The sequence below is a fragment of the Gymnoscopelus braueri genome (genome assembly GCF_963280865.1).
Source record: "Gymnoscopelus braueri genome assembly, chromosome: 14".
NCBI lineage: Eukaryota > Metazoa > Chordata > Actinopteri > Myctophiformes > Myctophidae > Gymnoscopelus > Gymnoscopelus braueri.
Window position 1 is genome coordinate 37,673,374 of NC_137619.1, and position 27,010 is coordinate 37,700,383.

Below are 27,010 nucleotides of genomic sequence, written 5' to 3' on the forward strand. Positions count from 1 at the left end.
AGGGGTCTCGACTGACTATTTGAATCGTCGACTTTCAGGGGACAGGCCTACATTACATTACATTATAGTCATTTAGCAGAGGCTTTTATCCAAAGCGACTTACAAAAAAACTTAAAAGTGCATTCAACATAGGTGGGGAACGAAACTACTAATCACCAGAAGCATTAAGTGCATCCTCTTCTAAAACAAGCAACCAAGAGTATACCTAGCGCTAAAGTAAAAGTGCAATATATCAGCTACCTACTTTCATAAACAGATGAGACAAAGTAGGAAAATCAAATGAGCAAGAGCAAACAAATAAGTGTAACGAATAAACAAGATCCAATAAAACAAGAGTTCGTACAACTAGTTAACAACAAGTAGGCAAGGCGAAGAGGAAAGCGATAAGCATTTACTGAATCCAGTTCAGTAAATGTCAGGCCCTAATGAACTCGTTGAACTCGTCTGCCTTTCATGTAATCCAGTTCTGCTCTTGACCTCCTAAGCAAGACAGCTTTAGACAACAACAGAGTAGCTCAGATATGGACTCCGACACCTTCTTAAATTTACAGCTAACATATATACTGCAACAAATAGTTAGTAATATAACATAATCATTATTTGTTTATTTAGGCACTGGCAACACTCCATACACAGTAAAATCCTCAAATGGATCAATTTGGTTCCATTTGTACACTCTTTGTAGTTAAATTAACAAAAGGATTTCCTGATCCCTTTCCTATATGATACCATTCATTTGCACACTTTAAAAAAGGTAATACATTTATTTTGCTATCACAGAGAGAGCTGTAACATATTCCTTCCCTTTCCATTTAACTACCAATATGCAAGAACTACTGGTAGGATGCATTTATATAAACTGGATTTGACCAACCATCACTGGAAATCAGCACTTTTTCCTCAATGGAAGATACTAGGCGTCAGAAGCCTGGAGGATTTCCTCCCGCACTACTTTGACCTCTGACCTTTCTCTCTGTCTGTGCCTCCTTTCCTCTTACTCTTAGTGCTTCCGCGTTCCTCGGTGGCCCTCATTAGGAGGCTGACCCCGCTAGCCACGCCATTTGTTTACATTCCAAAGAACCCGCTTTAGAGGCCAACTGGCATTCACACAGCAGAGAGAGGGACAGAATGAATGAGGGCAATGACACAGAGAGAGAGAGAACACAGGAAGAGCAAACCAAACTTTGGAGGTGGCAGTGAGTCACATAGAACGTGTTAGTTTTTTCAGGAGGCTAATAAAAGACCCTGCCAAAAATGCTTATGTTCCAGAGATAAATAGGGATTTGATTTGGCATAGGATCGGGATGGAAAGTGAAAGGTTTCTCAGCGATGGGATGCACGACTTTGCCAGGGATGGGATGGAGGTTGCAAGCGTCGCCTTCACTACAGGACCCTAGAGCTGTAGCCTGGAAGAGCCTCCTACGCTACTAGAATCTGCAGTTTTGTTGAACATACAATTGTTTTTGTTCAGTTTATGGAGTTACTTTTCATGTTTTAGCGCCTGTTTTGTACGAGGAATGTACATGCTACATTGTGTCAGCTAAGTTAGAGGTATATTTGACCTATTTCCAAACGTCGTATCGCAAATGTGAAGCTATTGACATGTGTCAAAATATGTCACAGCAAAGCTCACAGTGGTGATGATTGGATGGCGACATTTGTTTCACAAGCTGGTCTTGCACCATTTCTTGTTACTTGCAGGGGAGGCCGCGTGGAGGCTGTCGTCTTCTCCCCTTCAGTGGCGATTATAATACAGAAGGTGGGCTATAGATCGGATCTAATCACTGAGCAGTAAATAGAAACCAGGTTTTCTGAAGGTGCTGCCGAAGCCTGGTGACGCAAGGTTAGCTACGCTACGTGGGATTTGCGCTAAAAGACGCGGCCATATACAGCAGGGTTTAACTATTTTGATAATATTAGGTTTTTATTTGTATTATATTCGATGTCTTCACTATATGACTATATGAACTTTAATAATATAGAAGTTTAGTTCTAGGTAGCTCGTTGAAAGAGTTTAACCTTCCGAACAACAATGTACATGCATTTGAATGTTTTCAATTCTTCACTGCATTGTTGTGATGACATGCGTAAAGGTAAAACCACTGCACTGATCATAAAGATGGTAGTGAAGGACATTCACTCCCAATTAGCTTTGGAAGACTAGGGATTCTGTGTGCTCATGGCTATCTGAAATCTGAATACACGGTCCCTTCCCCATAAAACGGTTAACACCACTCAAATTGAAAAGCTCTATGAAAAGGTGTACAAGATCTCCGCAAAAGCTTCAATCAACTGTCCTAAAGCTGGCTCTAACCAGCATGCATGGACGGCATTCAACACCGAATATTATGTCACCATGACCAGAGTATATTCTTTATTTACTGCCGGGCCGCTGAGCCAATCTATGCTGATTGATTGGCTTATTCTGGACTTGAACTTGAAGGATTATTCTGAACTTGAGCTTTTTTCCCGTCTCCCTAGTGGCAGTGGGATAGGAGGTCGAAAATGTAAAGAATATTCAGCTGGTCAGTAGAATGGGGGGGGGGCGGTTTCAGAAAATATTTACAAATTTTCCAGACAAGTAAACTGAGAAACTATCATTATTAAAGCAGATATGATGGCTAACAGGTAGCAGGCAAATGTTCATTTTCACTAGCTAGAACAGTCTAATGTCTCCTTCACACTGACTGCAACACTGACTCACTGCGCAAGCCGCTGAGTAGCAGAGGAGTTGTAGAATATATAGGCGGAGTTTTCAAATGTTCTACATCAGAATATTTTTGCAACTCTCCTAAAATATTCTTGAAAATTATACCTCTGTACCTCATTACATTTTAACTTTAATCGGTCTGTTCGGCTACTGAGGTGAAAACCTAAACCTATGTTTATCATACACCAGGAATAAAAACAGGGGTAAACAGGTGGAGGGGAGGGTTGGCATTTGTTTTACATTCATTCCAAGTTACTTTTAAGTATTTGCATCTGACTGAGAACTAATTCTAACAATAACTATGGTGTAAAAAGAAAGAAACCATAACTTGCAGGAATACTGTAATCAGAAAAACCCATGCTTGATGTCTTTTACTACCATCTCAATGGTTAATTAGCCTAAATTGGAAAGCTGCTTTAATCAAGCAATGCACTAGTAAAACAAAAAAGTACATTTTTATGTATGTTAATATTCTAATATTCATGACACATATATATATTGGTACATAGATTGTGAGGTGAATGTTGATGAATGCCCATAGAATATTTGCAACAGCATAAATACACCTAAATTAGGACTTTTTGAAAACCTCTCACATGGGACGTTAAGGAAGAGTTGGCTGGGCATATTGCTAAAAACTGAACTCTCGGTGTACCAGCCCAAGTCTAAATCATAAACATCCTCAACCTGTGCTGACAGGCCATTCGCCTCAAGACATTTCTGACAGTAATGTCATCAGTTCATTTGGTTAGCATATTGATGTAGCATTGAATGGGGGAAGGACAAAGGGAAATCTCTGAGGGGACTGCTTAACGGAAAAGATGCTTATCGAAACATGAGTACAAACAGTTGGGATAGAGACCCTATAGTGTTGGGGAGTGTGGGAAACGTGACAGTTTGAGCCCAGCCCAGTATAGCTTGCTGTTTTATCAGTCAGATAGGGATGCAGCCAACCGAGGAAATCCCTGTGTAAAGTATTGACCTAGTTTATTCTTTTCTTTTGACAGCAGACAAAGAACAATAGAAAGATACAGTGTCGGCTCTACCTTTAAATCTCACTACATCACAGGGGAAATACACAGACGCGACTTCTGGTAAGACTCTAGCACAGGCTGGGTATTGAAACATCTGTGCAATTTGAAACACCCCAAAAATATAGCACGTTATCAAGCAAAAGATAAAACAATAAAGTGCACATGAGTTGAGCTGAGTGGGCTGCTAAAAGGCATCCAATGAAATCAGCTCACATCTGAGATCCACACAGATAAAAAGAGGCCTCTGGTTTCCACTCTTCGACTTCGATTGGGTCAAGTGTAAAGAAAAAGAAGGAAGAAAGTAAATCACATGGGATGAGGAGGCTTATTCCAACCCAAGAGGAGTCTATTTCATCTTCTTCACTCTCCTGTGCTCAGCAGAGTGGAATTCTATGTATTGATGAATTATATACTTGATTAGGGTGCAATAGTTAAATAAACTAATAGATTTAATCAATTATAACAAATAACTGATAATCAAAAACATTATCGATCAATAATCAATCGCTATTTTGGGCATGTCATATAGGTAAAACAACAATAACATCAAAAATATTGAACATTGCAGATCTATAAGCTCACAATGCATCGAAATGCAACACGTGAGCTTGTAGATCAGCTATTTTCAAATCAGTATTTTGCATTACACTGTTGCACAACAAATTATAAAATAGGGTTAATCGCTTCAGTGGTTAATCGATTTGATAAAATACAAAATATATATATTATAAAGAAATTCAATTAATCAAAAAAAGTGATCAATATAATGGGCGCTCGGGTGGCGAAGCGGTAAAGTACCTTCCCACCACCGGAGTCTAAGGGTTTGAATCCACCACGGTGTGTCCGACTTTGTTGAGCGTCAAACACAATTGGCCCGTGTTCCAGGGAGGAAAGACGGGCGGAGGAGGGTGATATTTGTCACTGCACATACTTCCTACGGGTTGAGGCGGCACCTGTTGCCAGGCGTGTAGGGCGGGAGGAGGAGTAGGACAGAGGCGCTACGTCCTCACGGTGGGGCCTCCTCACTGGCAGGCGAGCCAGTAGGGTACAACAGCAGTGACAACACACAGACAGTAGTGTGCAGGGAGGAATTAATTGGCATAACAAAAAAATGTGGGGAGAAAAATGGGTACAAATAATTGGCTACTCTAAATTGAAAAGAAAACAGATAATAATAATCGCTAAGAAGATAATTGTTGTAGCCCTAGACTTAATTGTTAACAAGAAGGCTATATGGCATATTAGTCATGTGCATGGGTCTTGCTAAATTCACAGACAAGAGGCCCGGTGTACTGCTACACCCCTGCCTGATTAAGAAGAGCCAAAGAAAACAAGATCTTTAAGCGTGCTGCACATCAAACTTTGTTGTCCTGTGACTCCTGTCTACCACAAAAAGTAAGTCGACTGAAGTGGGAAGATCAGTCGGGTGAAAGTTGTGAAAAAGTTGCTGAATGCAGCTCTTTACCCACTGCACAATCGGCTGGTATGGTGCCAAAAAATTAATCTTGACATTCGCTTAACAAACACATGAACATGCCTGCAGGCTTAACTGCGGGGCTTACAGCATTGATACTGTACAATCACATGAATTCAAATCATTAGAGAAACCGTAGCAAAACACGTGACAACTGCACAGCATGGGGCTTACAGGACAGACACTGGGCTATAAGTTAAATGTATTGCCTATTGTGTATTTGTAGTATCGGCCTTATGTAATGTTGATTAGTTAAAACGATAAACACCACCACTTTGCATGCCTGCAGCCAGTGGCAGCGCAGTGCACACACACAGACATCATGTCAATTTGCTTCAACTAATGAGCAATATCTATCATCAAAAGCTAGAGGGAATTTGGGCACAAGCTTTGTGCTCTGTCAAGTCATCCAACTTCATCATCATCATCATATTTAATTGATAACATGGTCAATCTATGCTGTATCCATTGTCCCAGCAATTTGTTGGAGAATGAGCACTTGATCTTACGACAGTGAAAACAAAGTGAAACACATCTAGTATATCTAGAATAGCCCATCACCTGTTGCATCAGTTGGATTTTATTTTACTGACCTTATAAAGGACTTAGCCTTAGAGAAAAGCAGGAGAAAGCACTTGATATCTAGTTAAATATACAGCATATAAAGCTTAGTATTAATTTATCAACTTTGCTTTCAGAGAAAATCTGACAGCTGATGAAGTGCATCTATAATATATGGTGCATATAAGCTTGATTAGCGCTCTCACTCTGTTATGATTTAACCAGCTCTAAACACTTTTAGAGGCTCAACGTATGTGTTCATTCACGAATATCAATTTCAGATAGTGACTAATAAACAATGTTGTTTATCCATGCATTCGTGCAGCCATTATACACTACATGTTCTTTCAAGGAACTTCTGGTTTTTGAGGCACATTCTCTCACACACATTTTGAGACATGCAGCGCTCACACAACAGCCCCCCGTGTCCCGTCTGGCAGCACAGTGTCGGATGCGCTGGTACGGCCACGTCAAAAGACTCGCACTTCGAATCAAAAGCCGCTGGCTGGAAACGCCCCCGCGGTGCCCCCCGCACTCGATGATGCCATCACCAGGGACCTACACCAAATGGGCCTGTCGCTGGCTGAAGCCGGGCCCCTAGCACTGGACAGACCCAAATGGAGATGATTGGTGAAGCTGATTGGCTATACACATGGCATCGCCGCCGAGCAAGAGACCTGATGATGATGAGCGCTCTGTAGAGATATACCATACGCTCTATATGTAGACAAAATAAGTTTACCGCCATTACCAGCTCCAGTGCGACGAAACCCTGTCCTTGCAAGGCTAAACAGTCATCCATAGAGCTCTGCCCCCCTCTCTGCCACACCACTGCTATTGACGGACGACAACCGACTGAGCTGTCTGGGTTGTCGAGCAACACATTACTACAACTGACGGCCATGTACCGCCATCAATGCTTTTCAACACTTGTGACGTCAGGCCAGTGTGTGGTGGGGGCCTTAATATGATAAGTCACTGGTTTCAGACCCATGCATCAATCATGCTTCAAAACGTTGCCACATAATGGTGGTTTTGGTTGAGTTTGCCGTTGATATTGCGGCAAGGAGGCCTACCGTATCAAGGGCAGTATCAAGGGCAGCACCACCAGGCAGGGCAGGTTCATGAGCAGCTTCCACCCGGCTACCGTTGACTGCTGAACAAGGCATGATGTTACCTTATGTGGACTATGCTGTCGAACCTGACACATGCTGACACTCTGCACCTAATCCCATGCACAACACGCTGATATTTATTATTCTTGCACCTTCATGTACAGTATATATCTGCTGCTATGCGAACGCACCTTATGTCTAACCTCATGTACTTATATACCGATATACTATGTGTAAATATGTATTTTGTTTTTTATTGATCTCTCTCTCACTTTTTTTTTAAAATATATTTTTGTGGCTTTTCTGCATTTATTTATAGTGTATAGTGCAGATGGACAGGAAACTAGGAGAGAGAGATGGGGAGAGACATGCAGTAAAGATCATCGGGAACGGGACTCGAACCCACAATGCACTGTCAGGCTACTTTAAAGTCTAGTTGCCCGGACCGCCAAGCCACGGTCAGGGCCTCTCTTTCTCTTTTTAATGGAAAAAAAAAAAATGAATGTCACCCACTGTTTTACCCCTGTAAACCTGTGATGTGACAATGAAGTTGATTCTGATGTCGAGTTTGGGAGCATGAAGCATTGCATGTAGAATTACAATAATTTCACTGCCTGCAATGATGCTACCTGTTGCATTGTTGTGCACGCATAAATCACCCTGGACCTTGAAGAATAAGAAGAAAACGTTTTTGTCATTCTGTAGAAAACGGTTGCTTTATGCAGGTATTCTCCGTCCTATCTCAGTTGTTAGCTTATTATTATGCCCTCGTCCTGATTCTTCCGTCTTCTTTCAGTCAGCTCTACAGCTGCAAGCAGTCAAAACAGGAGACCTCTTTCTCAAGGCCGCACCTGGAACATGGCCAGGGACTGCCTGGAGAACCATGGCATAGTAAACAGAGGGACAGTCATGCGCTGGAATTAGTAGAAAGTAAAACTAATTTGGACTCAACTCTTGCCATTATAGCCTTCTGTTTTACTACTACTGACCTTCTTACTGTGCCCACTGCATATTAGAAGAATATAAACATTACAGACAGACACAAATTTATAAGACAATCACTCTATTGCATTTCTGTCACAGTGATCAATAGACTGTACAATTACATACCAATTAAGATTCTCGGGACAATAAGCATACGCTTTTATATGTGTTGAACTCGCAATAAGATCAAGACCATTTTGGGAGGTCAGCTGTGACTCCTGTGATGCCAAATCCAAAAAGCTAAGCGTCTAGTCATTCAGTATCTGCAAGACTGTGGCCTTTGTTATTTAGTTTGTATTAAAAAGAAAAAAATAAGAGAGGAATTGCCTTGCATAAGATGTTTACGTTACGTGGAAGAATCGACTGAATCATACAGCCTATTGCATACTATAGTCTGCTGTAGCAGTCATTGAGCTGTCATCACATGACTGACTTCCTCTTGCTTACTTACATGATTTCATAAAATGTAGGTCAAATGTCAGTTTCGTTAAGAAAGCGGAAACCTCTCCTGCTAGAGACACCTGACAGTAAAGGGATGTCTTTGACACTGTTATGTTAGTCTTCGTCCCCCCCCTCTCCGGACATCATTTAACATCTCAGAAATTTAATATTTCATGCTAACTACTACTTTATGCAAGGGCTGCACGAGATGGAATGGAAAATGGGCCGGCAGTGGCTCTGAGGAGGTCTAGGAGTAGGAGGTAGAGTTGCCGCTGAGTTAGTGTCCTTGAGCAAGACACTTAACCCTCAACTGCTCCCGGTGAGCAGCCTGAAGTAGTCTGTACTTCCCTGTGTGGACTTATTTTGTAATTTGTACATGCGTTAAGGATGCATGATACTGTATAGAAGTAAAATAAATTCTAGTGATATCAACTACAATATTTCTGTTAAAATGCAGATTTATATCTTATACCTTGATATGGAGCTGTTGTCTCTTACAACCTGCCAACTTGTTTTTTTTTAAGTAAACTTAAATATCTAGACTACTGGGTTGTTTCTCACTACAGACATGTTAAAGTGTCTTGTTGTGTTCTTACACAGGGTCTTCTAATTTCCTTTTTACGTGTAAATGGTGCATTTATATATAGCGCTTTTATCCAAAGCGCATTACATTCACCCATTCATACACCGATGGCGGAGGAAACCATGCAAGGCACCAAACTGCTCATCAGGAGCAATTAGGGGTTTTGCGTCTTGTTCAAGGACACTTCGACACCAATCTGGGAGCGGCCGGGATCGAACTGGGAACCTCGCGGTTCCCATTCAGCTGCTCTACCGGCCACTCTAGCCCTGAGCCACTGCCACCCTGTGAATTAGTCCATGAGCCAGAGCCCCAAAATTGAGCAATGATTATCGAAAGAGTGGGCAAAACCATACCTATATTAAATTGTTTATAGGGTCAATATAAGTAAATAAATATATGATAACCTTTCCACAGGAGCAGCTTTTTCATATTTATCACACATTTTGTTATTTTCCCCATACGTACATGACAGGTGAAAAAAATTACAAAATTAAAAAAATTGTTATCATAATGAAATCCCCAGTTGATTACTTACATGAAGACAATGATTTATCGTGTTACAAGTTTTCTGAAATTGTATATTTAAATATGCAAATTAGGCATTTAGTCCATGAGCCAGAGCCCCAAAATTGAGCCAGATATTGAATATTCCCTCGTTAAAAACCTTTGACTCCAACATCTTAAAAAAATTAAATAAGAAAGTTGACTCTGGCTTTGTCCAATGTTCCAATGTTGATTATTATGGGGAAATATTTTCCTAATGCCTAATTTGCATATTCAAATATACAATTTCAGAAAACTTGTAATACGATAAATCATTGTCTTCATGTAAGTAATCAACTGGGGAAGTTTCATTATGATAACTATTTTTTTTAATTTTGTCATTTCTTCACCCGTCATGTACGTATGGGGACAATAACAATGTGAGCTAAATATGAAAAAGCTGCTCCTGTGGAAAGGTTATCATATATTTATTTACTTATATTGACCCTATAAACAATTTAATATAGGTATGGTTTTGCCCACTCTTTCGATAATGAAATCTTGTCTGGCTCATGGACTAAATATGGTATTCTCTATTTCAGTAATATCACTTGACCAAGCCTTTTCTTACCTACAAAGTCAGACTAAGAAATAAGTCAAGATAAAAAAAGTGTGCTGCCTGCCTGATATCAGTCAGCATAGAGAGACGCCGGTATCGGATCTATTTCTGTATCGGTATCGACCGATACTCAAGGCTGCCGTATCGTTATCGAAAGTGAAACAGTTGGATTGGGTTAGCCCTATTAGGAATCATTTTTTTGTGAGAATAACCCACATTTTCATCTAAACTAATCTGTGGTGTCTGGTGGCTCAGGCACACAGACCATTTATGCTCCTTGTGAACTCTGACCTGTCTTGTCTTGCATGTCTCTCCTCTCTCTGCCCTTGGTTTCCTGTCTCCCTCTACCTATCTGAAATAAAGCACAAAAATGCCCAAAATAAATGTTTTAACTAAACAAACCTATGCTACACTCGTAAAAGAGAGAGTTTATCTCAGTGGGACTTCACCTGTATAAATAAAAGGTCAAATAAATAAAACAAATAAGGGGCACGGTGGCGCAGTCGGTAGCGCTGTCGCCTCACAGCTAGAAGGTCCTGGGTTCGATTCCCGCAGGGGACGCTGTGGGCGCTGGGGGCGTGTTCTCTCCTCCGCGTCATCAGTGCCCATACCCTAGGTGGGGTTGGCGAAAGGGCCTTTCTGTGTGGAGTTTGCATGTTCTCCCCGTGTCTCCTAGGGTAGGTACCCTCACAAAAACATGCAGTAATCCTGGTCACTATACTGCCTCCCCCTGGTCAGCCGGGGCGCCTGATGGAGGGGAAGGGAACTGGTTGGAATAACGTGTTCCTTCCACGCGCTACGTCCAACCAGGGAAACTCTCTCCTGTCAGGTGACAAGAAGGTCAGTTGGCTCTCATGCATTGAAGGAGGCATGAGCTCGGCCCTGGCCTCCCTAGGTTGGCAGAGGGAAGGTAGTGCCCAGGATTACATAGACAATTGGCACTGGGTGTAAAAAATAGGGTTACAAAATCGTGGGATAAAAATTTAGAGAAAAAAATAAATAAATAAATAAAACACGCTACTGAGCAATTTCCCAAACTCCCAAATATGGTTATTAAGAGTTATTAATCAAGTCACGATTTCAGTAAATAATGGCAATGGCATATAATATGACAGAAATCTGTTGAATATGGCAATTATCCAGACATGTTCAATATGCGTGTAAGCATTGGGAAATCACAAGGCTAGATTTAAGTATTTATTACTGAAATAAATTCAAGCCTGGGCTGGGATTTATGGAGTTAAGACATAAATTAGAAAATAGTCTTTCAAGTGTCATGAAGCAGGAATATCTGCCTGTCAGCAGCATGGGCAGGACATCTCTCTTGTCTAGACTGTATAAAAGAGAGGTCTAGACCCCTGGCCGTGGTGGTGGGCATGTAACAGCAACGTCAGGGCAAGTCAGTCGGTGAACACAAGATGCCTTGTGGGAAGCACTGACAGCGCTGACTCATAGCATTGGTCACACATGTGGCCGGAGATGACCTAAGCACCTATTGTTCTGGCCTGTCAGATTAGTGTAAATAAAAGGTTTATAAAGGTTCACTTCGTTCGTTGAGAAAAGGTTGAGATGCACATACAGTGCCATGACTGCCATCACACATGGTGACATCAAACATCACCTATCAGCGCCTCTGACAAAGTATCTTAGTTCTACACCCGAGTCTACTGTGTATCCCAGTAATCTTTAAAACACCTGCACCCTATTCACATTGGATGCCATGATGTCAAATGGCACATAACGGTATTTTCCCTGTTAGGCAGCGTAAATCGAACGCTAAATCGGTTTCTGGGAAGAGTTTGCTGCATACTTACTTTCGTCCTTCCATTTATCGTGTAGTTTCCCAGTTTACCGTTACAATGTCTGACCAGGTCGTCCATACGACTCATTAGGAAACGGATCTTCTCACAGCCCGGCTCCCGCCCTTCTATCCACGTTATTTTGTCCCCTCGAATGTCTTTTGTGGAGTCGCTCTTTTGGCTGACGAGCAGGCCGTCCGTGAATTTGCCGGCTTCGTGCAAGGCCTTCACGTCTTCCAGAATACTCTTCCCCGTCTCCAATCCCAGAAAGTTGTCCACAACACATATGCCATGCTTGGACATGCACGGGGCTATATATTCCACGGCAAGTCTCTGAGGGGTTGGTCTGGTGTCCCCATTGGGTTTGCCATTACTGTTGTCACCCTCCGCCGCTTTGTCGCCACCCCCGGGGGACTCTGCGTTCGTGATGAACCCTTTCATTCTCTCGCCGCTCGGCGACGCACTGTCCGCGGCGACGCGCTCCTTTTGTCCCTTGTTGTCCCCTCCCGACGGCGGCGACGTAGCCTGTTGTTCGGGTATCTGTTTGCAACCCTGCGTTTTAATGTCCGGCTCCTTGCAGATGAGCTTGTGTTCCTTCCAGTGCTGCTTCTGGTGCGCCTTGCTGCAGTAGAAGGAGTTTCGGCAGCGGCCGCACTTCAAGAGGTTCTCCATCTTCCCGCAAAGTTCGCAATACTGTCGTTCTTGCTCCAGTTCCAGCGCACTCTGCGGCTTGTCCAGGTCTGACATTTTTGACAAAATGTGCGCACTGCACCTTTAATTCCAAACCCCCGATACAATACAAGAGAACTTTGGAAATTGTCCACTGGAATAACAAAACGCTCGCCCCAAAACACAGTCGCCCCCGGGGCAAATCCGGGGACCTCGGAACGGTCGCCACCTGGTATTCCTTAACGTAACCTCAGTAAAACGTTGCCAAAACCTAACCTTATTCCTAAACGTAGCCTCGGTAAACTATACCTAACCCTAACCTTATTCCTAAACGTAACCTCAGTAAAACTATGCCTAATCTTGAACTTGTTTCAAACCTTATCCTCAATAAAAAACACAAATACAAGAATACAAGAACCGCTGGGGGCGAGCGTGTTTTGGGGCGAGGCTTCCGGTTACCGTCCACTGTCCTCCGCCACGCTACGCCACCGTCACTCTCTGACGAGGAAAAGAAAGCTCCCCCCGCAACTTGAAACCAACACTGTAATGTAGTCCCGTGTACTCCGTCATCGTCTCTTTCGTTCAATCTTAGTGGTAACAAATAATAAGTCCATTTGAGCGCACATTTTCGACAAGGTCGCGAGTCTCTGAGGAGATTTTCAGGGGTTTAGTCATCGGTGCGACTCGGTCGCATGGCGCCGTCCTGTGCGCTGTGTTTCTGCGCCCTCCCGTCCCCCACGCACCCTGATGTGGAGCAGTGCTGCCAGATATTGTGAGAGAAATAAGCAGCCAGGTCTACGAAAACAAGCCCAAAAGAAGCAACTTAGGCCACATGAGCACTTTAGACCTATGTGCATTGGCTATTTTCAATAGCCAATAATAATAATAATTTCAAAATAATTTTTACTAATAAAATGTGGAAGATTTGGAATATATATTTTTTTGAAACATTCTAACAACACAAATGCTCCCTGGCACAACACATTTTCATGGAAATATTTGAGAACCACTGGTTTTAATAATAATTAAAAAAAAAAATGGAAGCAAGCCTAAACAAGCAACTACACTTTAGAAACAAGCCGAAACAAATGCAACCCGCAACTACCAATATCTACAAGAAACTTTACAGAAAAAGAAACCCAAATCGCTTATAATAAGCCGACATGGCAACACTGATGTGATCCATGCAAACCCCGCCCCCCTTGATGCCCTGATTCGTCGTCGTACGACGGTGTCGCGTATAGAAAACAGCAGACCTACAAGCTCACAAGTTCGTGGTGGATGCTATGTGTTGTGAGCTTGTAGATCTGCGATTTTTGGGCGAGCGACACCGCCGCACCACGGAATGTAGAATGAAGCAGCAGGAAACGTCAGATCCAGAGCCTTCTAGCCGTCACTAGTACACAGCCCCTCTCCAGTGTTGCCATGTCGGCGTTGGGCTTCTTTTTCTGTAAAGTTGCTTGTAAATATTGGTAGTTGCGGGTTCCATTTTTTGGGCTTGTTTCTAAAGTGTACTTGCTTCCAAATTTTTAAATATAGTTTTTTAAACCAGTGGTTCTCAAATATTTTCATAAATGTTTTGTGCCAGGGAGCTTTTGTTGTTAGAATGTTGCTAAAAATGTTCCATATATTCCACATTTTATTTCAAGAGTTTTTGAAAATAGAAGATCTACAAGCTCACAACGCGTTGCTATTTTCAAATAGGTTGAAAGTGCTCATGTAGCCTAGTTGCTTCTTTTGGGCTTGTTTTCCTAAACCTGGTTGCTTATTTCTCTCACAAAATATGGCAACACTATCTCTCATTCCACTCGTGCATATGTGAAATTCCATTCATACAACAAACAAAAGAATATTGTGTTTATTATTAGTTAACGATATAAGCACGATATCCAGGAAAAACAACTTTATTTTGGCATCCGATCTTATTTTAATATCTCATCAGTCATCAATCTCTCACTTAAAAGACATAAATAATAATAATCTAGAAATGATCTCCAAAGCATTGTATTTACAAATGACAAATCGCTGTCTGAATCGAACATGGATCATTGGGCTGCAGCAGCGCAGTAACACCTCCATCATGCTGCTGCAGCGCGCCGTGTCCTCAGAAAGCACAAGTTGGCACTAGGTGCGCGGCACGTACACACTTGGCAAGAGTCCCCTCCCCGCCTGTGCTGTAATACCGCTCCCCCCCCCCAGCCTATAGAGCACTGTTTCCCAAAAAGTGGGTCGGGAACCATTTGTGGGTCGCGGACACATGGGTCACGAGTAAATGTCTTTTCAAAAGATTTTCATGAATAAATTAAAAACGTTTTTTTTCATAAATTAGAAAACAAATATTAAGAAGTAATGAAAATAGCCGATCTACAAGCTACATGAGCTTGTAGATCTGCTATTTTCAAAAAACATCTTGGGGGGGAAAAGTGACAAGGGGGTTCCTGGCACAAAATATTTTCAGATGGGGGTCCGTGGACAAATACATGTTAATTTTGGGTTCCTCGATATGAAAATGTTTGAGAACCACACTGGTTCTCAAACATTAGGAAACACACCCAAATAAGCAACTACACTTTAGAAACAAGCCCCCCCCAAAAAAACGCAACCCGCAACTATACCAATATTTTCACGCAAATTTACAAAAAAAACTAGCCCAAAGTCACTTATAATAAGTGGACATGGCAACGCTGTCAGCCACCCCTACGACCTCTGCTTCAGCGCTTCTACTGGGTGAGGAGCGGAGTGGGGGTGACGGTCTGCCTTGCAACTACATCGCCCACAATGCATTTCTCAACGACTACTTCTCTTTCTTCTTCTTCTGCGCAAGTAAACAGCGCAAAAGCCCACTGTGGAATGAGGTCTGTGTAGATGCCTGTCATTTAAACCGCATAGGCTACAAAGTATTTCTCCTGGATAATATGTATATTTTCCATCAATGGTTTGTCTCACATGTGCCAGACAACATTAACCTGTCCTCAAAAAACCAGACATGTTTTCAGTGACCCCAATAATAAGCGTTGATTTTACTGCAAGGCATTTGATCTAGCCACCTTAGTTTAAAAATCTGGCATCAGTAGCCGAAGCAGCTAATCTTTAGCACATCTTGTAACGTTGCAACGTTAAAACATTTATATTAAAACTAGTTTTAAGTCATGAGTAAACAAGAAGGTAGGTTCTACATTTTACACTGAACTAAGTGACTGAATGTTCTCATAATAGGATTGCCCGCAAGATTTTGGCAACGCATGTGCGTTGCCAAGATGCACATACGGTAGCTAACTATGTTATGGCTTTGATGGCTTCATGGTTTTTGTTTGACAGCACTTCCATCTTTGGTGTGTGAATTAATGTTTTGATTCTTTGTTTACATATTGTATTTAGAGCTTATTTTTAATGACTAAAATGTAATTTGTATGGTAGAGTATGTTTAAATACAATATGACTTGTCTCGCTTTAAGACTGCAGGATCTGACAAAAAAGACTCAGTTTAGTTTACCCCCTGAGCAAGCAGGCAGGCTCTTTTAGCTCAATGGTAAAAATATCAGCACGTATGTGCGCAGAAAACCGGGTTCAAATCCGGGGTAGAAGAGGAAAGTTACATAGTACAGCTTTAACATGTTCGATTCATGTTTATTTGGGGGTCCTGTAGTAACTCTGATCTCTCTGGACCCCCTGCTGAAGATCCATGTTTTAAAACAAAACAAAATCGAAAATCCAAAACAGGACCGTCATTTTTATGGCGGCCCCTTGGACTTTTGGTATTTTGCTGAGTGGCCCCTGAGCCATCTTAAGTTGAGTAGCCCTGTTTTAAAGTATGTGTACTGACTGCTTATTTAAATCAATTCGTATACAGCCTTTCCAAATGTGTAATACTCTCACATTTCTGATGAGTCGGAATGATCAAGCCTTGTTGTGCAATAGAATAATACTTTTACAGCAACCTTTTTTGGTAGACCATTATAACCTTTTAACTTTCTCATCATGTCAGGTGACAAATGTCCACGGAAAAGAACGGACGCACTGCAGGACATCAACCTGTCTTCTTCACCCATCCTTGCTTCCTTCAAAGGTAGGTACCACAAGAACTTAGTCCCAGTTTTCATCAATAACTCTGCACTTTAGCAACATGGATGCTGTATTTGATCTAATGTTGGCTCTTCTTAAGTTTTTCAACAGGAGCTCGACACTAAACATGATAAATATGAACGACTTGTCAAGATCAGCCGAGACGTCACCATTGAAAGCAAGAGGACCATTTTTCTTTTGCACAGAGTGACGAGGTATTTCTCTCCTATTTTTAGAAGTGGCCTCTTGCAGGCTTGCATAATCTGGTCTTGTATATTTCTTTTAATACGAAAATTGAACTTGAAACTGGAAAATCATTTGATTCACCTAAATGGTTCATGAAGTAATGCCACTCAGTTTAAGCATTCATGTTTTCCTGATAAGGAATGGAACTCAGGCTGTATGTCATTGGCTTTTTTAAGTCTACACTGGTTTTGTTTTCTGATCAATTGGAAAAGAGATTCAGTAGGACTAATGATTGAGCTGCTATTTCTGCTAAAGCTGCTAAGGCATTCTGGTTAATTACAGTTAATGTTTATTTTTAAACATGAACTGCTGTCAAGGTAAGTCTGTATTTTGTTGATTTATAGTTAAGTGAAGTAGAATTGGACTCATTATATTCTTAACTAGATCATGTACTTATTTAATTGGTAGTGTGCCAGATCCCAACGATATTCTGAAGGAGGCGGATGAAAAATTGGATGGCGTGAGGCAGAAGATTGGTCTCATTGCTGAGGAGCTGAGAGGAGAGGACATACACCAATTTCACAGAGCTTTCACCCCAGGTGAGTTTTCATACAGCCTACAAAGAAAAAGAAAAACGACTCTGTTTCATTGTTCATTGAGATTGGGCCAGTAAAGTAAACTGTAATTTTTGAATAAATATTTTGAAGTTTTTCAGAAAACTTAGGTCAGGATTTAGAAGGCGTTTTTAGAATCGGCCTCAGGTCTAGATGGGCTAACCTATATTCAGGGGTCCAGTATATGTGCAGCCCTGTTCCCCGACAATACTTGATTTGATAGGCAATTAAATGCCAGTGCCAACTGTTTGTCCCAGTCCAGCCCTGCTGAAAGACCCATGCAATAGGATAGGCTATATGGATAATCTGAATGATAGGCTACACCATGACAACTAGCCTACCAGATAGCGTTAGCTCCATCGTCTCCTCATCTCTGCTCATAGTCATAAATGACAAAAAAAACGACAGTTGGGAGGAGACCTTGCCCTCTATACAAATACATAACCAATATAGATTACACTCAAAGGTGATGGGGACAGTTGGGAGGAGGCTCCCACTTCCGCTCACAGCTGAACAAGCGCACCAGAGGGCGTTCTCTATTGCTGCTAATGCAGCGACAGAGAACACCCTCCCCTGCTGGCTTTCGTCCTGTAAACGACACTGCCAAAAGTCTTTGTTGGAGTGCCCGGCCAAGCTAGAGACAGAAACCTTACCCTTGCGCCATGTGGATGACTGATTAAAACTCCATCAAATATTCCAATAGCACACAATTTGAGTTGGTTCATGTCATGTGAACACTAACAAGTGTAGTGTAACGTCTAGGCTCCACTGGTGCCATCAAGCATTATGTTGTGGGCCGTTCCCTTTGTAATCAATGAAAGGTGCTCCACTGCCGACGCGTAGGCTTTACGTTGCTTTCGATGGCTGTGTCCAAGCAAAAAAAATTGTTGGGTTCAATTTTTCATCGTGATGCTGAACGCAATGTCCGCACTCAAATCTAATGCATTAAAATGATGAGATAAATTGTATTTTTGTAGGTAGGGCTACAATTGTATATTGGTTGCTTTTTCTGGTGTAAGCTATTCATTCACGTCACGATGAGGTTAGCTAGATGTCCTGGAAAATTCATGGACAGTCCCAAAAGAATGAGCAGTTGTCCTGTCCTGTTTGTCCTCGTGTGTACACTCAGTAAAAGTAACACTATGGGTCTATTTGGTTGCTTTTTTGACACTCTCATAGATACATTTACACTGTTGATTTTACTGTAGTAGCCTGTGAAATATGATGCTATGCATATTGCTGCCATCTATAGCATACTGTTTAGCCCAGGGGTTTTCAACTGATTGTGAACCAGGGACCACCACCCTGACTAAGAATCAACCTGGGGACCACTGTTGTGTTGGGTGGGGATATGTGGGTTAAGATTAGTTAAAGGTGGGTTGGGGTGGCCCTTGAAGATTGCTTGAAATATGCTGGTGGTCCAGAGTTCAACAAAGGTTGAGAACCAACCACTTATCTATTCCTCTTACTTTATCCAACCTTCCATATTAAACTCATGTTAACTGATACTATACTGATTTGTAACATTTATGAGTGAGCAATCACATGCCATTAAATGGCCAAATTTCCTAATAATGATGACACGATTTCTTGACCTCAGACTTCCCAGTAACTGACTTCATTGACTCGTTATCTTATAGGTCACCAGGTCATTTAGTGCACTGCTTCTCAAGTAGTGGTCCATGGACCACTAATGGTCCATGGCATGATTACAGGTGGTCCATGTCTGTCTTTTCTTGGCTATAGTGGTGATGGTCAGGGACAGAGTCTCATGTCATTGTCTTGTTCCAACCTTGTACATATTACTACATAATACCGTTATATAATATTAATATTCTTCAGGTATGCCAGTGTGGCAATACCACTCTCACAGAAATACATTGTTAGAAAAGGTAAATTACATTGAGCTTTTACTGTCTGAAAACTCATCCAGAACTTCACAAGGGACTGTGTTTCATACATGTCTCTTGAAAGAGTCTGTGGACAATGAGCTGATCCTCTAGACCTCTACTGTAGTAAAGCTTGAAGTACTTTTGGAATTGAAACACAAGCCTCCTCCAATGACCACTGATAATGTTTTAAATTCCACTGTCCTCATATCACACAAATACCAAATTACAAAATTTCTCAAAAACAAAACAAAATGATGAACAAAAAAATCTTCACTTTATACATTACTGAATGGATGACCAGGGACCACATGAAATACCTTCACGGGCCACCAGTGGTTCACGGACCACAAGTTGAAAACCTCTGGTTTAGCCTATTAATCTTCACTTTTTCTAGATATTTCATCACTTAAATCAAACCCTTCCCGGACCATCATCTTTTTCTTTATTTCACCCGTTCCTGTGATATGACTGACTTATATAATGTTGTATGACCTTGATTGTGACCTTTTTGACCCAAAAGTTAATAATCTTGTCAGGGTAGTCTACTGATCATTCTCACCAAATTTCCTGAAATTCTGTGCATCTATTTTCACTTTCACTTTGACCTGACCATGTTGACCCAAAAGTTAATCATCTATCTTTGAGGCAGTCTGCTGATCGATCGCACCCAGTTTTCAGCATAACATAGTCATATTCCGATCAGAAAACTTGAATACTATTACTATAGTTAGAAATAGAATATTTTGATATTAATTATTGAGGCATTTAAACGTTATACTCAATTTATTTGAAATTTCTGCAGTCCAAGGAGATTTGTGATTTAGGTATGAAGGTACATCTGGACACCTTATTCCATTTGCACCGATATTTGTGATATTTTGAACCAGTATTGTTAACATTCTGCACATGTAACCACTCCCATCCATGTGAATCTGTAGCCTCAATCCATCAATGTAAACTAAAGTGTGCATTTATTTCTATGAAACATTTGTGTTGCAGATTCCCTTTCAGTTTTTCAACCTCTGTGGTTTAGATCTGCTGTCAAATGATGGGCCCACATGGTTGTGTGAGAAAGTGACTATGCTCACTGATGCCGTTGACGTGATGGACACACCCTCTGATAAAGTTGTTTTCCCACTAGAATCAACTATATCAGTTTTTGCAAGAGTAGCCAAAATGTCTGTGAAGTTTAGAGGAAAACATTAGTGGGAGTTGGACTTAGCTGTTATCTAGCAGCTGGGGAAGTCATTTTTAGATTGTGGTCACTCAAGAGTCACTGCTGCATCCCTTGACGACGTGACTAGTGGCATTTCCCATCAATTAAAGTTTTATTTTATTTGTATTCTTTTATCATCTTTACTACATTCATTGTGACTGAGCTCAGTATACGTGCTCTCTCACCCATCAGCTGATAATCTTGCCTGGACTGTAAGTCTCCAGTCATGTTTAATGGCTTTTCTTTTTTGAACAAGGTCCATTAAAGATATTGTGGGCAAAATTTCAACGGAATTGCCGCTGATAACCCGGGATAAGCGGCACTTTGATAAGCTGTTAAGCCTGGCCCAGCTTGCAGCTCTCTGCAGCTCCCTACACAGAGACTTGTACAAAAAGAAATGACGAGGCATGTTTTTCCTAGGGTGCACCTTAAACAGAATTTACTGCCCTGTGCTCCAAGTCACCCATTACATTTTTAAACAATAATACACAAAAGGCCTTCATATATCGTGACTTTATCATGGATATAGGTGTTCCTTATTAACTCTTTCACTGCCAGACTTATTTCAGAATGTGTTGTCCCATTGCCAGGAAAAAGGTGCATTTTTCCTCTGTTTGTTTTTTAACATTGAAGTGAATGGAGCAGCAATTTTTTGGATAGCGTTATCTCCTAGTTCCTTTGAGATAAACCCCCCCAAAAAAATACCAAAAAAATTAAATATTTTCGTCTTTCCGTCATTGGCCATGATAGCCATAGAGCCATCGGACGGGAATTCCCGTCCGGGGCAGTCAAAGAGTTAAATGACCTTTGCTGCAATATGATACAATATACAGTATCATGGCTTTGCTTTTAGCAGCAAGAGTCACACACAATTTTGAACCAAAAGCATTATGTTGCTAACCAAAACCTAGCACAGCAGTTGGTTATTGCGATTATACAACAGAGAATTTCACAATGTATTCTTTTGGCAGTTGAGTTCAGTTGGACCATGTTATACTCTCAAATATGTCAAATAGTACATAATCTTGGTATACCCAGGTAACCTCTGAATCATGTATTGTGATCCAGTGATCTGTATTCTGATCAAGACTATTTATTGATATCAAAGTCACTACAATTTCCATTCTTATTACAATGGAAAAGATGGTGTGACGTGCAAATTCTGTTATTGTATTGTTACCAGGTCATGTCTTTGGTGTACAATGCCTGCCAAGCCCTTGACTTTTCCATGGGCCGTGCCAATATATCTGTTCTAGTTTCCTTTTCCCTGCTCAGGTTTTCTCTTTGACCATAGGTAGCCTAAACGCAGCTATTGTAAAGTAGCCAATAATATGAATCGCTCCTGGCAGCAGACTCAGGAACTGAAGGGAGCTCCACCTGCTCGTCTCAAATCCTGTGTAATCTTTTCATGTCATATCCTGCCTGCCTGAGGGGTGTTTCTCTTATCCATTACCAGTGGTCACTTTAGGATGGTTGTGTTACGTGTTGATCATCCTTATGTAATGTCTCTCCAATATTATCTAAATCCAAGCCAGGAGAGGATCAAGTTCCTGCCAATTAGACTTTAATTATGTATTCTTGTGAGTGAACTGTGAAAGTTTGGTGTCTTTTCTAATTTGCCTCTAAACGTTGATGTTTCTATTGTGGAGAGCCTCCCATCATTTTATGGTTCACAAGACCACTACGACAAAAACAACAGACTCATGTTTAAAACAATGTCTGGAGTGTTTTGCAGCTTGTAAGTCGAACAGACGGGGTCTGTTGGAGTGTTGTGGTTGGACTGAGCTGAAAAATAATGAATGTGGTCAAAGTTGGCTGTCAAGATAAAGGGGATGAACTACATTAGCCAACAAGCTGTGTTGTGTTCTGTTGTTAGAGGCTGAGCGAAGAAAGGAGGTCCTTTGATGTTCAATGGCCGCTCCAAAAGTAAACTTGGGACACAAAGTCTTCCGTCCTGTGATTATTGGATCGTTGCTTACACAAGGGCAGAAAACAAATGAAGGGGGCCATCTCAGCAGGAAACGGTCTTTATGTGCATCATTATCTGCATCGTTGATCTATGTTTCAGCTGATGCATGTGTTTATATTTTTATTGAATCAAGTAAGTCGTACATCAAGATACAGGACAATTCATCACAGTATTCATCCGCCTTATTTAGGGGTGGCTTTAGGTGAGCTGGTAGAGAGGCAGTCTGGTAATCAGAAGGTCACTGGTTCGACCCTCGGCTCGCCCATCTACGTGTCAAAGTGTCGCTGATTCTGAGCAAGACACTTAACCCCTACAGCTCCCCAAAGAGCGCTCTTCAAAAAGCCATCTGAGCAAGCTTTCTGCTTGCTGGATGCAGAAAAGTAATTTTACCTCCCCTGCGTACCATGAATAACCAGTGCCCTGTTCTCTGACTAGCCTCAGTTCTCAGTTTTTAAGTGACCATGAATTCACTAACCTATATTAAAATTGGCTAATGGGAGGGCCGGCCGGCAGACCACAGAGGCCCGTCATTATGACTCAGATATAACCCAGTCATATGCCTATATATGGGCATATACTGATGACATCAGGGATCTCCATATATGGGTATAAAAGTGACATGGACTGACAGATGCAGAGATCTCCATATGGGCATATCGGTCGGATTGGTGGTGAGATGTAGGTGTGAGGGCTGTGTAGCGGCCCAAACTCAAGATTCAAACCTCTAGTACTTCCTAAAATATACTCTTTTAATATTGACAGTAAATTACATTGAGAAAAATGAAGCCAGCCTTTAGGAGTACATGCAGTGACGAATATCATCCTCCCTGCTTGGCTTTCCTCTCCTGAACACGGGTCAATTGTGTTCGTATAAATATATGCTTGGCCAACCCAGATGCACCGCGGTGAACTACTGCTATCCTATCTTAACGAAGCAATAATTTGTTATGCGGTGCCCTTCTGCATCTTTCAGTCATTTTCTTTGCAGTGCTGCTGACTGATCCATGCCTTTTCCTTTTATTAATTTAGGTATCCAAGAGTATGTAGAAGCTGCCTCCTTCCAGCACTATATCCGCCATCGCACCCTTATCAGCCTTGAGGAGATCAATGCCAGACTGGTATTCATGAAAAAGGAAAAGGAGGATCCTAAGGTAATTGCTTTGGGGTCATTTAAACTCCATTATCTTCTCCATTTTGGAAAAAGTTGTGGTTCTAGTGCAATCATTATAATCATCATTTAGTACATTGATCAAGATTATGTTATATAATGATATGAGTAAGCTGTCATTATGGCTGTAAAACCTTAGAATTACAAATTTCCTCCACCCTTGTGGCTCAATTTTGGTCCAGATATTACCTGTCCAAAATCTAATCTTTAAAACAAAATCCATATGGTTATTTTTTCATATCCTTGATCGTTAAGACTGTATATTAAGGTCGGGTCTATAATGCATTATAAGCACTTTTAAGTTATAAAGTGTCTTTGTTATAAGTTGTTATGGATAATTATAAACATGTATAATGAATGTTATGAAGCCTTATAAGTGCATTACAATGCATTATAAATGCAATTATAATACTTTATAGTCATGACCTTTAACACATTCCATGCCAGAGGTTAATCTCATAATGTACTCACCAGTGCCAACGTTTAATTTTTTTTTTTTTTTTTTTTTCACGTCGCCATTGTTAAAAGCTCTGCACTGTTTGTAAACATCGCCCAGATCTCCCTGCGTCTACCAGTCCAAACCACGTGTCAAACGGACCTAAATTTTTGTAGTTAGAACGGTTTATGTTAAACAGTGATATGCGAGGAGAAAAAACTACAAGGAGAAAATTGAGTTTCAGTGTGCGCTTTAGAATGGGGGCCGACGGGATCGTCAAAACGGGATCCCGAAATAATTCCGATTGGCACTCAATGTGTTAAGTAAAGTGTTGCTGGTCACTGCATTATGACCAGCAATTCAATTATAATACTTCAAAAACCTTGTTATAAGTTGTTATGCTTAATTTTAAATATTTAAAGACTAGATAGACCCAACCTTAATATACAATCTATTGATCTTCGTCCTAAACCTGCCTTTTCACATGTACCAGGGTTCCGTTGAGGGCCTGCCAGTGGCACCTGCACAGGTGCTGACCTTCCAGGTGACGCCGTCAGATTACCTGCTGGGCGTGGCTGACCTGACCGGGGAGCTGATGCGGATGTGCATCAGCAGCGTGGGCAACGGCGACATCGACACGCCCTTCCAACTCAGCCAGTTCCTGCGGCAGATCCACGACGGCTTCTCCTACATCGGCAACACGGGGCCTTACGAGGTCTCCAAGAAGCTGCACGTGCTGCGCCAGAGCCTGGGCAAGGTGGAGGACGCGTGCTACGCTCTCCGCGTTCGCGGCTCAGAAATCCCCAAACACATGTTGGCCGATGTCTTCTCCAGCAGAGCAGCTATGATCGACCACGACGAGGGAGTGGCTTAACCACCTGTACCCTAATATCCCAATAGGCTCTATGCACAGCCACCAATATTGGAAAGAAATTGGGCCTCACAGGTGTTACCAATGATACTAATGAAGGCTCTGTGCCATTCTGGTCAAACAGAGTCAGGGTGCTGATATTGTACATGTTGGCTCACTGGAAACACTCTGCTACACCAGTGGGTCTCAAAGTGTGGTCCAGGGACCCTCATGGTTCCTTGAGGGTGTTCCAAATGACCCCTTACGAGTGTGTGTAACTCTGAGAGTGTATAAAAAAAAAGAAATTGTACAATCTCAGAGTTATGGGGGTCCTTGAAATCAAAACGTTTGAGAACCACTGTGCTCCACTAAATGGAGCCTTCATTAGTATCATTGGTAACACCTGTTAAGGAAGTAAGGAAGGGGCCCAATTTCTTTCCAATATGGCTGCTGTGCATAGAGCCTATGCTTGGGCGAATATTCGGCGGAAATAGCAGATCTAGTTGCGACACGCTGTGAGCTTGTAGATCGGCTATTTTCGGCGAAGAGATTTGGTGTGTAGAGGAGAAAAGGAAGTATGGTTTAAGTGGTTACATTAAAAAACGCCTTCAACACGTCTTACATTGGTTATGTGGTTCACGGTGTGATTGTGTCTCTCAAGTTTTACAATGTGTTGTTTATACTGTTTGCAATTTGTTTTTTATTCAATTTGACTGTTCATATGTTATAATAAGTTGCATATACTCATTTGTTCTAATCAACAGTTACAGTGCCAGCTGTGGGTCTGCCTTATTGCCACCCAGGACTGTTCTAAAAAAACAACAACTTTACAACAACTCTGGTATTGCAGCCATGTTTTGTTTTGTTTTTTATAAAGGTCTGGTTGTTTTTGCATTGATATCATGCACAGTAAATAAAGGATTCACGCTCCATGTATTTTTGTCTCCCTTTGCGAGTCTTAAAGCCTGCTTGATTATGTGTGTGTGAGCGTGTTCTGTGGTGGAAAGTAACTAAGTGCATTTACTTAAGTACTGTACTTAAGTACAATTTTGAGGTATTTGTACTTTACTTGAGTATTTCCAATACTTTTACTTCTACTCCACTACATTTCAGAGGCAAAAATTGTACTTTTACTCCACTACAATTATCTGAAAACTTTAGTTACTAGTTACTTTTCAGACATAAATTATGATATTATAAAACATACATTAACCACTTTAGACCTATTTTTATTCCTAGGCTATTTGAAAATAGCCTAGGAATCTACAAGCTCACATCTAGGAATCTACAAGCTCACAACAAGGAATCTACAAGCAGATCTACAAGCTCACAATGCGACGCGTTGTGAGCTTGTAGATCTGCTATTTTCAATATTTTAGTACTTTTACTTTTTGTACTTAAGTATATTTTGATGCCAATACTTTTGTACTTTTACTCAAGTACATTTTGAATTCTGGACTTTTACTTGTAACTGAGTATTTTTATATTGCAGTATTGGTACTTTTACTTAAGTAAAACATTTGAGTACTTTTTCCACCACTGAGCGTGTTAGTTTATCTTTCTCTCTCTTCTCTGCCCTCCCCCTTGCCTTCTGACTTCTCTATCACACAGATAATCTAAGGTAGAAGCAGTGGTTGCTGTGAGGGAAGCATGTGACCTTTGTACACTGTGTACGTGCCTACTCTGTGGCACTGCCTGGCATACAGCCTATCCTCCTCTTAACCACTTAAACCCTGTATACACTTATAAATAGCCTATCTACAAGCTTGTATTGTAGATCTGCTATTTTGACAGAATGTTTGCCTATTATGACAGGCCCAGAATAGCTACGCGCTAAACCACCGTACTGTGTGCCGCCTTCACTAAAGCCTGATATGCTTGCCTATAATTCAAGCATGAGGCCCAAATAGTCCTTCACGTTTGTATGTAACTTGAAGCCTTTGTAGATATTCCGGCACGCTCCAAGAAAACCAAAGAAAATCTTTTCCAGGGTTCTCTCCCCCCTTCCCTTTTTTTACTTACCGGTCATAAAACGCTGTATGCACAATTCAGATCATAATTCCTTGTCATACTGTTTCTTGTGCTTATTCAAGCAGAAATAAAGGCTTTCCAATGTCTTCCCCAACAGACATGTTATTGTGCCAC

General features: G+C 41.4%; 2 protein-coding genes across 2 annotated transcripts in view; one reads left to right on the plus strand and one right to left on the minus strand.

Moving 5' to 3' along the window:
• egln1a (egl-9 family hypoxia-inducible factor 1a) overlaps window positions 1-13,189 on the minus strand; it is a 28,783-nt gene extending 15,594 nt beyond the window's left edge. The window contains exon 1 of the mRNA XM_080448735.1: window positions 11,819-13,189. Coding sequence (XP_080304861.1) covers window positions 11,819-12,550 — 732 coding nt within the window. The 5' untranslated portion in view covers window positions 12,551-13,189. The remainder of the gene's footprint in view (window positions 1-11,818) is intronic.
• Window positions 13,190-15,533: 2,344 nt separating this feature from the next.
• On the plus strand, window positions 15,534-25,801 carry tsnax (translin-associated factor X). The gene is made up of 6 exons (XM_080450488.1): window positions 15,534-15,637; window positions 16,458-16,538; window positions 16,635-16,749; window positions 17,189-17,319; window positions 23,441-23,562; window positions 24,509-25,801. Exons 1-6 carry the CDS (start codon window positions 15,622-15,624, stop codon window positions 24,887-24,889), a joined length of 846 nt encoding a protein of 281 aa, XP_080306614.1. The 5' UTR covers window positions 15,534-15,621; the 3' UTR covers window positions 24,890-25,801.
• Window positions 25,802-27,010: the final 1,209 nt, after the last annotated feature.